The following is a 13,055-nucleotide window of genomic DNA, read 5'->3' on the forward strand; positions in this document are numbered from 1 at the left end:
GTTTCTCTTCGTCCCTTTTATTTTCTGAATTTTGCCATAACCAGAAAAGAGTCTCTGTAGGTTCTTTTCTTTTTATTCTTTTTAGCGGGAAGTTTCTTTTAAGTTGAAATAAGTGAAAACTTGGAATCTTACACTATGTTTGGATGAAGAAATTTAAAATTACCAAGGAATTTTAAAATGACGAAAATTGAATTGACGGGATTTTATTTTCTAGAATTTATGAATTTTCTTGTTTGATTAGCCTAAAAGAACAATGGAATTGAATACGAAATTTTTTTATTTTTAAGCTCTAAATCATAGAAATTGGGAAATGACATCTATGTACATGAAATTTAAACTTGGGAATTGGAGGTCCCAAATTCCAAGTTCTTTTTCACGCGGAAATTCTAAATTTCTATGTTTATGAATCCAAACAAGATAATACGTGCATGTCAATTTACAAATTCTGACTTTTATCCAAATTCCAAATTTATTTCCCTCATCCAAACATAATGTTAGGTCGTAGAATGGTCCGCAAACTGGACCTTAGAATTTCTCCAAACCTGCAAAGTCCAGTAATTCATTAATAAATTTAGGAAAATGCATTTCACATTCTCATTTTTACCTCTCACACACCCTTGTTAATCTTTGGCATTGATTTTCTTCAACTTATTCGATTCAACGGTCGAAAACGGATAGAAATGTATAAAAAGTAAAAATAGATGTGTGAATAACACTAACCTAAATTTATTCCCAGTTGCCTAGAAGTGTGGCAAGAGGATGGTTTAGCTAGTACCTACACATCTCCCTTTGAAAATTTAAGTCCAAATCATATTTTTCTTCCCAAAGTTAATAGTTTTTCCATCAAAAACAAAAATAAAAGAATAAATAGTGACCTTGAAGTTATATCATTTTCCTTTTATCTTAAGATATTTTTGGAAGTGGAGGGAACCAAGAATTAAACTTTCATAGTAATAAAACTGCAACAAGTACAGAAGATCCCTTCCATTCAGGAGGATGGGGATGAACGGAGGCCATGCAGCCGTCTTTAACACGAAGTAGGATTCTTTTTTCTCTTTTTTTCCCTTATTTTCTCTCTCATTCTATTTGAACGATTACGGTTAAACTATGTTAATATTTTATATTAATTTTTTATAGAAAGAGAAAGCCAAAATAGAGAATATGAGAGGGATGGATGGAAGGGGATAAAAAGAGGAGGGGAGAGAATCCTAATCCCTTCAACACCTTTTACATTTCGAGCGAGAGATTTTTCAGTGTGACCATCACACGAGGTGGTACACCACGTGTTCTTATATAAATGATAGGTTATGTGTGTTAAGAGGTCAATAACTTAAAAATTAAAATTTTTCACTACTTACATAAAAACACGTAATATATCATCTATATTCTCGTCATAACTAAAAAAATTTCATTTGGAGGAATGAAGTTTCCTAAGCCCAATGGTCACACCACCTTACGATATTAGTTAACAGTTGACTAGCACGTGTATTTACTTGTTAATACAATAATTATGATTATAAAATATTAATGATGTCGCCCACTTATATTTTACCGCGTGAATTAAAAAGATTTTGTGACGATGGGACCGTGAAGCTGAAAGTTTTCTCACCCAAACTCTCATGGGCCGCAGTGCTATTTATTTGCACACAGTCATGCTGTCTCCGTTTACGACTCCAAGTTTCCCCACTCATAACAAAAGCCACGTTACTGGAGGGGCTAGGGCCACAGTTTATGATCAAAATCCACCAACTACTTTTAGAGCAGTTCCACCGGAAAAGTTCCCTGGTTATTCACTATTTAATCTACTTAATAAATATTAATTATCTTTAATGAATAGTAATTGTTTTTTGCAATTATCTTTAATGAATAGTATTTTTTTTTTGCATGTCCACCCCTACAATGAATAGCCTTGGCAATAGGTAATAAAATATTAGTATTTTTTTTATTTATAAAATAATACAAAATAATTTAATTTGTAATTTCGGATAGATTTTTAATCGTTCTCGTTGCACCACGTGTCATTATCCGAAAAGACAATTATTGGTGATGGATTTCGATAAGATTTTTATCCACTACCGTCGTGCCACGTGTCGTTACCTTTTCAGAATCATTGATGATAGATTTCCGATAAGATTTTTAATCAATCACGTCACTTCACGTGTCACAATCTGTTTATAATCTTTGAGGATAGATTTCGACCATATTTTTAACGAATGACGGAATGCCATGTGGCATTATCTACAACCTAATCATTTTTGAAACCTCCATATAATTCACCATCCATCCTCAGAAATCTCACACAAATTTTCTGAAGATCTCTATCATTATTCATAGTTTCTGCTTCTTTCTTCACCAAAATCAAAAGTTGTATCATTATTCATAATTTCTGCTTCCTTCTTACAATGTCTTCTTTTTCAAGGATGATGTGGGAAATCGATCAGCAAGAAGAAGAATTGTTTAACCAATTAGAATGAATGTTCAATCTCCAAGTAACCCAAAATGAGAGGGAAGATGATGAAAAACGTAGAAGGATAGATGACGAAGCAAGAATGGGCAAAGCCTCACATTCCTGTCGAGTTATCCAAGTTGTGGGTCAGATCTGCAGGCTTAGCCGTTCCGGAAACCTTGATAGAAGCAGGCAACGACGAGGTATGGAACTCTTGGATGATTATTTTGTCTGTAATAGTGCATTCTCTGATACGTACTTTAGACGTCGTTTTAGAATGGAACGACATTTGTTCAACAAAATCACGATTGTTGTTTGCAACCATGATTCTTACTTTGTGTTAAAGAATGATGTTTTTGGTGTTATGGGTCTCCTTCTTGAGCAAAAAATTATTGTTGCCTTACGAATGCTTGCATATGGAGCATCTGCAGACCAAGTGGATGAGATAGTGATGATGGGGAAATCAACAATTCTTGAGTCCCTGATGATGTTTTGCGGAGCAATCGAATCTATCTACACCGTAAAGTACCTCTAGAGACCTACTGACATGGACTTGCAAATGCTTCTGAAGAAAGGCGAGATGCGAGGTTTTCTTAAGATGATTGGAAGCATCGATTGTATGCACTAGACCTGGAAAAATTGTCCAAATACATGGCAAGGCGTTTATGGGGACAGAAAAAGAGCAAAAAGTATCATTTTAGAGGCGGTGGCACCTTTTGATACATGGATTTGGCACAATTTTTTAAGGTTTCGTGAGCTCAAAATGACCTCAATGTCCTTGCTCAATCCCAGTGTTCAACGATGTCTCGCAAGGAAAGGCACCAAAAGTCACGTACTAGGTCAACGGCTATAAGTACGACGGACCATACTACCTAGCAGATAACATTTACCCAAGGTGGTCATCGTTTGTCAAAACAATGCCACGTCCGAGAAGTGCAAAGGAAAAACACTTTGCAAGCTGTCAAGAGGGGTGCAGGAAGGATGTGGAGCGTTGTTTTGGTATCCTCCAAGCTCAATGGGTGATTGTCACGGGTGCTGCCAGAATGTTTGATGGAGAATCGCTTCGATCCATCATGATGACGTGCATCATTCTTCACAACATGATTGTAGAAGATGAGTACGATTATGATGTTGTTGATGAATATGAGCCAGACACAATGAACAATTCCAGAATATCGATTTTTTGGTTATTTTCCCACCAATTTTCTCAAGAAAACTGGACATCGATTCTTTGGTTCTTTTCCCACCATTTTTCTTAAGAAAAATGGTATGAATAAGACTCTACATTTCTCGCAATTGCATCTCATTACCCGTAAGAGAATCATGAGTAACTTCAACCCAGCTAGTACACAATGCAACATCTTCAAAAAGCGTCCAATTCGTACCTCATCAGTAGTCATTTTGTTGGAAAAAAAAATTGGATTGAAACTTTGAGAGAAAGATAGGAATGTGGTTGAAAGTAATTGAGAAAATATGAAATTGTGGTGTAAGGTAGAAGATAATGAGAAGGTATTTTTAGAAAAGTAAAATCAATTTTTTTTTAATTGAATTCCAACCCTCCAGATTGTGCCACGTGGCACAATGGTAACATTTCAGAATTTTAAACTGTTTTTTCTTTTTCTTTTTTAATTTATAAAGGCGAATAACGTGGACCGTTGATCTCAGATCCAACGACTGAAATTAAATAAGGTTTTTAAATTTTTGTTACCGTTGGAAATCCAACGGTCCACAAATTGTTGCCGTTGAAATCCAACGGACGAGGGGAAGCCACATGGCTTCCCAACGATAACATTTTCAGACTACGCCACGAGCCCCGCTTCTGAAACCCACACGCCTGACTAAAAAAAATTGCATCAGGTTGCCTTCGGGCTCTCGGGCTGGCACACACTGGGGCAAGTCGACGGGGCTATCTGGCCTTGTTCCATCACCAATCCATCGGGCTAAACACCACAATGGAACTGCTCTTAGAATGAATTTCATTGCTAAAAAAACCATTCAATTTAGGGCATTCACTTTTTTGGGCTTTTTTCTTTATCAAGTTACTTATAATGTGTACAAAATCAAATAAAAAATGATTGAAAATTTATCATGTTTGCATGCACACCTAGGTTTAGCCAAGTTGGCTTGAACAGTATGCTGAATCTCCCACTGTAATTTAGTTGAATTTAAAGTAATTATTCTATCATTTAACAAAAAAATAATAATAATTAAACAAAAATCATATTTACCTATAAATACATGTAAACTAAATGCCACCAGATGATTCAGGAACCTATAATTTGAATTTAAACTTGATATATAAATATATATATATAATATTTTATTCAACAATGACAGATTTGAGGAATAGTGTGACAAACAAATTACTTTACACTCATTGCTCAAAGCTTTTCTGAAAAATGGCATTTGCCAAAACATTTGAATCAGCTGTTCTTGTGAAACTATATGGAGCAAAACACAAGCATAGAATCAGAAAACGACGTAGCGTAATACTATGTAAAAGCCGGCATGCAATTGGATAACTTTGTCACCATTTGCAAAGGCCAGCTACTGAATGAGTGCAAGAACCGTTACCCGCATCAAACAAGTTTGGTGAAATTGGCACTGCTTTTCTCCTCGATCCCTCCATCTTGTCTTATCGGACTACTGCAATGCCACTTTCGTACCCACTACTACCACCGGGTTCAGTTACCTGCTTCTCTTTTAGCCCATCCTTCACATCTTCACCATCCAAGCGCTCTGCGTCCCTTCTGGATCTACGATCCTAAAACAAGTGTTCACAACTTGAAAAGTTAGAAAATTGAAAAACATATAGATGAAAGAAGTAACAGCATTAAAGGGGATATGTCATTTTACTGCATTGAATGTAAAAGTTTAACAAGTGCCAAATGAAATTGATGAGAGAAAGTGACAGAGAGACCATTATTGATTTTCACTCAGAAGGGCACACGTACATCTTTAAATGGGGACTCTTCAGCTTCTAGCATATGTACAATATGTCCCAATTTTGGCCGCTTCAGTGCATTTGGGTCCACACAACGTAAAGCTACAAGAAGAACCCGCTTCAATGCCCTGGAAGCAGGCTTCTCGGGTAACTTGGGATCCAATACTGCCTCTGCATTCCTGTCAGCAACCATCTTCTTAAGCCAATCCACTAAGTTCACCTGAAAATCTCACATTTATTAAAAAAATAAAAAATCAAAGGAAACTCAGGAAAGAAAGAAAACCGGAAGCCATAAGAAAGGTTATCTTAAGGATTCAGACCTCTTCTGGAGGCCGGCTATAATCAACTGGATTCCTCCCCGACAGTATCTCCATGATAAGAATCCCAAAACTATACACATCACTTCTCTCATTCAACATGCCGGTACTCGCATACTCGGGAGCTACATAGCTTCAAAAGGCAGAAATAGATTATTATTGATCAACGCACGAAAATGCAAGCGCATAAACACATACATATATGCACATGGAGGGTCCACCATACCCAAATGTTCCCATGACACGCGTTGTAATGTAGCTCATCTCAGAACCAATGAGCTTGGCAAGGCCAAAGTCTGACACCTTGGCATTCCAATGCTTGTCAAGTAAAATGTTGCTTGATTTTATATCACGGTGAATAACCTTGGGTTCCAGTCCTTCATGAAGGTATGTTAACCTACAAGATTAAATCAGCTATGATGAAAGCCACCGATGAAGTCAGGGAAACAAGAAAGATCAATAGCATATGTGAATTTTAAATTGATCTGCATTTTGTACCCTTTTGCGGTTTTTAGTATGATATTCATTCGGATCTCCCAGGTAAGCGGACTGCAAGGCCCTACATCCCCATGAAGCCACTGTTCTAGGTTCCCATTGTTGACATACTCATACACAAGCATCCTATCAACATAAATGCAGTTAAAAAGATAAGAGTTGATATTCTATCGCTATAGACTTGATTAACTATAATTATAAGATCAAAAGCTACAATTGAGATAATGAAGCTAGAGAGTAATGAGGCAAAAAACAGAGTACCTATGAGCCCCCTCAGCACAGAAGCCAAGCAATCTCACTAAATTCTTATGTCGAACTCGTCCGATTGCCTCCACTTCAACCTTGAACTCCCTCTCAGCTTGCCCCCTTTCAAATAACCCAATTTCTAATCAATTAATTCAATCACAAAAGCTCACTTTATCACAGTCATCAGTCAATTAGTACAACACAAATTCTAACAAAATTGACTAAACACAAACTCTTACAAAACTACATAACCAAACACAAAATAAGCCTCGCATTATATAACAACTTAGGGCCGATTTGCGATTACTTCTCAGGAAAGAACTTTTGCTCGTACGTGTTTATGCTAGAAGTACATTTATTACAAACACATTCAAATATTTATGAAAAATCCAAGTGCTTCCCCAAAAACACTTGAAGTGCTTGAAGTGAAGTGCTTTCTAAAGACGCAAGCATGTGCTTCTCTAGAACGCTTTGACGAGCCCGAAACAATCACATAAGCAATCATAAACAGGCCCTTAATCCCCCACAAAACACTAGAAAACATAAGAATTGACTTCAAAAGCACCTGTTGTTAAGCAAGTTCTTGACAGCAACGTGAGTTTTATCCTCCAAAATACCATGGTAAACAATCCCATATCCTCCTTCCCCAATAACGTTGTCATCCACAAACCCATTTGTCGCAACCTCGAGCTCTCTGAGAGTGTACCAATGTCCCCACCCCAAGTGAGAAACTTCGGGTCCCACCATCCCCGCCTGCTCAACCCCACGCGCCTCCCCGCTTCCATGCGAAGAAGAAGACCCGATTGGGTAAGTAATCCGGTGGTCCTTCCCAATCTCAATGTGCACTTTCTGGTACCCAATTGGGTTCTCTTCCTCCGTCGGCTTCAGCAAGTGTTGCCTCTCGATTCTGGGAACTGGGTCCGGCTCCGCGTGCGAGCAAGCTTGGGTTTGTGTCCGGACATGGTCGACCCGGATCTCCTGGATCTCTTTGGAGACGATTGGGATTGTGGGTTTTGCTAAAGTTTTGTTCTTGGAACGCTTGGCGGCGAACCAGAGAGAAATGAGGACGAGGAGGAGCACGAAGGCGGCGCCGACGCAGACCCCAACAACAATCCAGAGACGGAGGCCGAAGATTGAGGTCTGCTCGGAAAGCTGGTCGCCCAGGTGCTCGGCTTTTACATCCGACATTTAGAATTCTGGTGCCTTTTTCATAAGTGCTTCTGTGAATAAGCTGTGAGAAGGGGACAGAGAGAGTGGAGGAAGGAGGAGGAATAGTTATGGCAGCTGGCGTGATGGGACTTTTTGGAATCGGCCGTGTCTGTCTACAAGTAGAGTGAGAGGGTAGAGTTGCTGCTGCTGCTTTCGAGTGAAAACGTAATTACGCGCGGGTTGGGTTTGGCAGTTGGTTCGCTTCTCAAATGCATTCGATGAGCAAAAATAGTTTTTCTTTTTTTTTTTGGAAGAGGAAATACAAACCAAGGCCGAAGCCGAAAACAACAGATGAGCAAAAATATTTATTGCTCAAGTTAGAGCCCCAATTAAAGGGCACGTCTAGTTTCTAAATAGGGTAATTTGGAAATGCACAACTTGTGTTGATGGATAAGATTAAAATATAAGCAATGTTTTGCTACTCAAAAATGAGTAAGAACTTCTATTATAATCGGAACCGTTTATATTATAAACAATCTTTAAAGATCATCTCTGCAAAAAAATGAATTGAAAATAAGGTTATTAAGTCGATCAAATGTAGCAAATAAATAGACGGTTCATCTGTTCTTGTGCAATGTGATTGACTAAATTACTTTAGTTTTAATTGATTTTCTGCAAACATGATCTTTATAGAGTGATTTATTATATGAACAGTTTTGATCATAAATATGACGATCTATGAATCGGAAACAAAGAGTTTTGGGTTGAAACTCCTACTCATCATTTGGGTAGCCAAATATTATTCTTAAAAGATTATTATGTTTGTGTATGTAACATATTTTTCATGTGACCGTTAAGGGTAAAAATTTATATGTTATGTTAAAGAAATTAGGGTTAGCCTACGAACTTTAAAGTAACAAAATAACTTTTGAAGAGGTTGTTAACGCTCAAATCATGAGGCTAACAAATATCAGTATGGTCGTGTAGTCAGCCTTTAGTCAGCTTAGAATTTAAATGATAAGAATTGAACGAAGTTTAAATAGTTTGCCCTTCAAAACTGGACTACGCCCACTAAGTCACCATATATATTGATATTACAAACAACGCTCAGTCTAATCTATTCTCTTTTCTCTGTGTAGTTGTTTGACCCCTTCTAAGGAGTACTCGTCTTCTTTATATAGGCCCTCAATGAGCACCAAGTTCTTGGGCTCGAGTCTTCAATCGCCTTTTCATTTAATGCACCAAATACGTAGACATAATCTACTAGTTGTCTTTCAGTTCTTTAGTTGACACGTGGTAACAAAATGATTTTAGTTCAATTCCACTTGCCTATTTTCTTTGGACAACGCGTACCAAGCACCTTGCTCGGCACAAAGTTTGGAGGAAATCCATACTCGATTGCTTAATATGTCAGCCTTTACGTCCCTTCATGGGCTTCTATTCTCTCTGATAGCTGTCACGTGGCCTGGAGTTGATGTCCGAGTAAGCATGTCCCTGTGTCCCTCAGACTTTGTGCTATAAAGTTGTCAGTACACCAAAATTACTGTCGTCGGTCGGAAAGTACTTTTGAGGATGCGATCGGCTTCGTTATTGACAAGCGAACCAGGTCGTCGAGCAGTCGTCTGAAGCACTTGAGATAATTCTTCATAATTCTGTTGGGCCTTGGTCTTTCTTCCTATGGCATATGTTTCTTTGGGCCTTCTTTCATTTGGGCCCATGTCCCTTTGGGCTTCTAAGAGTCAGAAAGAACGCTGCATCAACAAAGATTTTTTAAAGGTGAGCTTGAGTGACAACTTTTAAAATAGCATTAAAGTGTCATATAGGTTAGTAAATGACACTTGTAAAAAACATTGTTTAACTCCCTTAGATATGCTCCAAGTAAGCTAATTGTCAACCTTGTTATTTTATATTTTATTATTTACTTTTATATACAAGTGATATTGAGGAAGGACTTAAATATAGGATCTTAGGTACATGAATACTCTTAAACACCTTAAGTTATAAGCCACTTGGTTGAAGGACTCAAGTACTAGAACTGGTTGTATTAGAGAATTTTCCTTCGATTCAACTTTATTTTCTAGCAAAAATAAATAAGCCCCTTCACTCTTGGTCTCATGATCTTTCCGAAATTCGAAGAGGGTCAAAGTTCGTACTCCCTATTAATAAAGGGGTACGTAAAGAATTGGTTAAAGGGGGTTTGTTCAGAGTTGGGGAAAAAGACATACAAACGTTGATAACTTTTTTATTAGAGAAAGGTGAGGACATGAGTCATAGTCTTGTGAGATTGAAGATAAAGCACTCTACTAATAACAAGACAAGACTTGTAAGCTTGACTATATATACTATACTAATAACTTTATTAGGTGCAGTAGGCCGAAAGATTGAGTGTGATATCATCAATAAGGAATCAAACTTCTATACTAGGTTAGAAAATGTGAGTGTTATAAAAGTGATTTTTATTTTCTTTAGTTTAACATATTGAATTCGTAAGTGTGATATTTATACAATAAATGACAAGAGAGAGAAAATAGAAAATCAATGTGGAATGCTTAAGTTGCGGTGCCTGATTCTTATATAGACATCACACATGCCTAATCATTGTGGTATATTTAAGTCTAATAATCATACATGTTGATAAGTTAGTGGCTTCCCCTTGTAAGAAATATATATAATGAACAATTTCACAAAGATAAATTTTCAAGTGAGTTAGCAACTAAAAATACATAGGGTTCAAAGCATGACCAATGTGATGGAGCAAAATGAAGTAAAATGTCATACATTGCTCACTAGGAGAAAACTCCCAACGAGAATGCACAGCCAACCTCTAATTTGGGAAGAAATTCTGGGAAAATTGGTTGTTAATAATTCTACAATATCAAGAACTGAAATAAAAAAACTAATTTAAAAAATAAACGAAAAATTCACACTTCAAGATTTGAATTTTTAAAAAAAGTCGTTAAACTAAAATTGGAACTCAGCAACTTTTTTTTTTTTTTTTTTAACAAACGATATTATCTACACTAAGGGGATGAGGGAATGGGATATGCCTCACATTGAACTAGCCATATAATAATGTGGTTCAAATTCGCCTTTAGAGAGAATCAAACCTAAGACCTCCCACTTACAAGTGAAGAGGAATACCACTACATCATAGTACTAAGTATTTGTTTGGTACTGATGTGTTTTTATAAAAAGTGGGTATAAAAAAAAAACTGAGCTTAAAAATGTGTTTGGTAAACACTTAAAAACAACTTATTTTCACAGTTTTAGGTGAAAAAAAAAATAAAAACGTGAAACAGCAAAAATGAGCATATTCTCACAGCACATAAAAAACAATTCTTTTTTTTTCAAAGCACAATAATACCAAACCAGCCCTAAGTGGCTGGAACTCGGCATTTTGATGATATTATGAGAGTCCCTAAGACTCGAATCGTTTGTAATAACTTTTTGAGCTAGTTTCCTAGGTGATCCACCCCTTTATTCTAAGTTTTGTGAGAGACTTTTTATTAATTATACTTTGTTTGACGTGATACATGGATGACAACGGTTCGGTTTGGGAATGGAAATGCGATATCCATCCCATAATCACAAATATTAACTATATCCATAACCGCAAATTAACAGTTGAGAATTGTTCCTAACCATTCCCACTAGGTAATGGATTCTTCATCGGTTAACAATTATATCCATCTTCGTCAATGAAATAAATTTACTCATTCGACACTTCAACTTACACCTTATATTTTAATAAAAACTAATTCTGTCACTAAATATCCACACCAAATTCATCAAAAACATAACAACACTGAGGTGTTCACGTAAGTTTCTTTGTGTTGTTTGCTTTGCTTTCATCCTTCTGAATCTGTGTACTACTTTGTTATTGAGTTTTGATTCAATTTTCAATTGTCTCCCTTGTCATTTGAACCTCTTTTGATTATTGATGTAGATAGCATTGTCTTTCTTTCATCGCCCGAAGTATTTGTATTGTTATTGATTCATTGCATTCTTGTGTTTATTGTATTGCAGCCTTTAAATCCAGCACTTTTGATTGTGTGTTCGTTTCAGTTTACTATGCTTACTGAGCTTTGAAGCTCAAAATTTTCCCATCCTTTCCAGATAAGTATGGATGAGAAGTTGACATGTTTTGGATGTATTTGAAGAGCTATTGAAGATTTTGGTTCATTTTGGTATACATTAGATGTTTTTGTAACTGTTTGAAAATACTTTCTACATTTAATTTAATTAGTTTTTTTTTTACCTTTGTTCTGGATTTTGGAACCTTTGTAGTTCACTTGAGGTTTGTTTGTAAGCAGTTACTTTTTGCTCTTTAAAATAATGTGAAGTGTCACATACTCGAGTTTAGTTTGGGTCAAGGCAGGACGTGACATTGGAATGTGGATTGGGAAGAGTGTGTGGGAGACTATAATTTTGGTGTTAGATTTATGGGAAAAATTAGTTATGTACCAGTATATAGGTTCAAATTATATATCTAGTTTGGTATTTTAAGTGGCAAAACGAAGAACAAACCGCTTCAAGCCAAAAGAACTTTTATGATTCGGTTGTTCGATTTAAATGCTTGCCCCTAATATTACATTCAATCGTCCTAAATACTCAAATTCAACGCGTTAATCGCTACTGTGGGATCTTAGTTCTGTCATGTCATGTGTAAGTTTATCTCCACGTAACATAATATTATTAGATCGTGACGTCATATAATAGCGAATTCTTTTTATGCAAGTTGATCTCCATTTACAAATACTAGACTAACGTCACTTATCAAGAGAGTAAAAAAAAGAAAGGCAATTAACTACAATAAATATAGGGAAATTTGATTTAAACCAATCTAACCTATTTCTACACCCAATTTACTCTTTGCACCCATTTGATTTTTAACTAAACTATTAATATCTCTTTAAACCCAAATTTAATACCTAATATACCCTCATAAACCCAATTCAATATGTGAATTTATTTTTACACCCATTTGATTTTTAGAAGCTAAATTTGAATAATCTTGCGCTTTATGGCGGTTTTGAGAAAGGCACTATTGGAACATGATATAAAGGCTAGGATTATGGATTATTTGAACATTCCTGATAATGAGCATGGTCTTGTGTTTACTGTGATTAGAGGTTCTGCATTTAAATTGTTGGCCGAATCATACCCTTTCCAAACGAACAAAAAATTGTTGACTATGTTTGATTACGAGAGCCAGTCTATGAATTGGATGGTTCAGAGTGCCAGAGAGAAAGGTGCAAAGGTTTATAGTGCCTGGTTAAGTGGCTAACCCTCAAACTGTACTCAACTGATTTGAGAAAGCAAATTACGAACAAAAAGAAGAAAAAGGATGCTGCGACTGGTCTTTCTGTTTTTCCAGTTCAGGTTACTGGGTCCTTTCACACCGGACATTATTCATCGTTGGATGCTTTCGTTGTTGTTTTAGCGGAAGGTAGGATGC

At 36.5% G+C, this 13,055-nt stretch overlaps 1 protein-coding gene across 1 annotated transcript; it reads right to left on the reverse strand.

Annotated features, from left to right (window-relative positions):
• Positions 1–4,741: 4,741 nt before the first annotated feature.
• Positions 4,742–7,899, reverse strand: LOC126604134 (probable serine/threonine-protein kinase At1g01540). Its single transcript, XM_050271250.1, has 7 exons — positions 7,014–7,899; positions 6,464–6,568; positions 6,206–6,328; positions 5,934–6,104; positions 5,711–5,840; positions 5,401–5,610; positions 4,742–5,210 (listed from the first exon to the last, which is right to left on the reverse strand). The coding sequence occupies exons 1-7, from the start codon at positions 7,634–7,636 to the stop codon at positions 5,082–5,084; spliced, it is 1,491 nt and encodes a 496-aa protein (XP_050127207.1). The 5' UTR covers positions 7,637–7,899; the 3' UTR covers positions 4,742–5,081.
• Positions 7,900–13,055: the final 5,156 nt, after the last annotated feature.

This window comes from Malus sylvestris, chromosome 15 (assembly GCF_916048215.2).
Source record: "Malus sylvestris chromosome 15, drMalSylv7.2, whole genome shotgun sequence".
Classification (NCBI taxonomy): Eukaryota; Viridiplantae; Streptophyta; class Magnoliopsida; order Rosales; family Rosaceae; genus Malus; species Malus sylvestris.

What these genes read in the sequence shown, in the direction of transcription:
- LOC126604134 (XM_050271250.1), bottom strand. Translation starts at nt 7,636, where the DNA reads ATGTCGGATGTAAAAGCCGAGCACCTGGGCGACCAGCTTTCCGAGCAG. An exon ending in CGTGTCATGGGAACATTTGG is followed by an intron (nt 5,841 to 5,933) that starts GTATGGTGGACC and finishes TGCCTTTTGAAG; the next exon opens with CTATGTAGCTCCCGAGTATG. An exon ending in ATAGCCGGCCTCCAGAAGAG is followed by an intron (nt 5,611 to 5,710) that starts GTCTGAATCCTT and finishes TGAGATTTTCAG; the next exon opens with GTGAACTTAGTGGATTGGCT.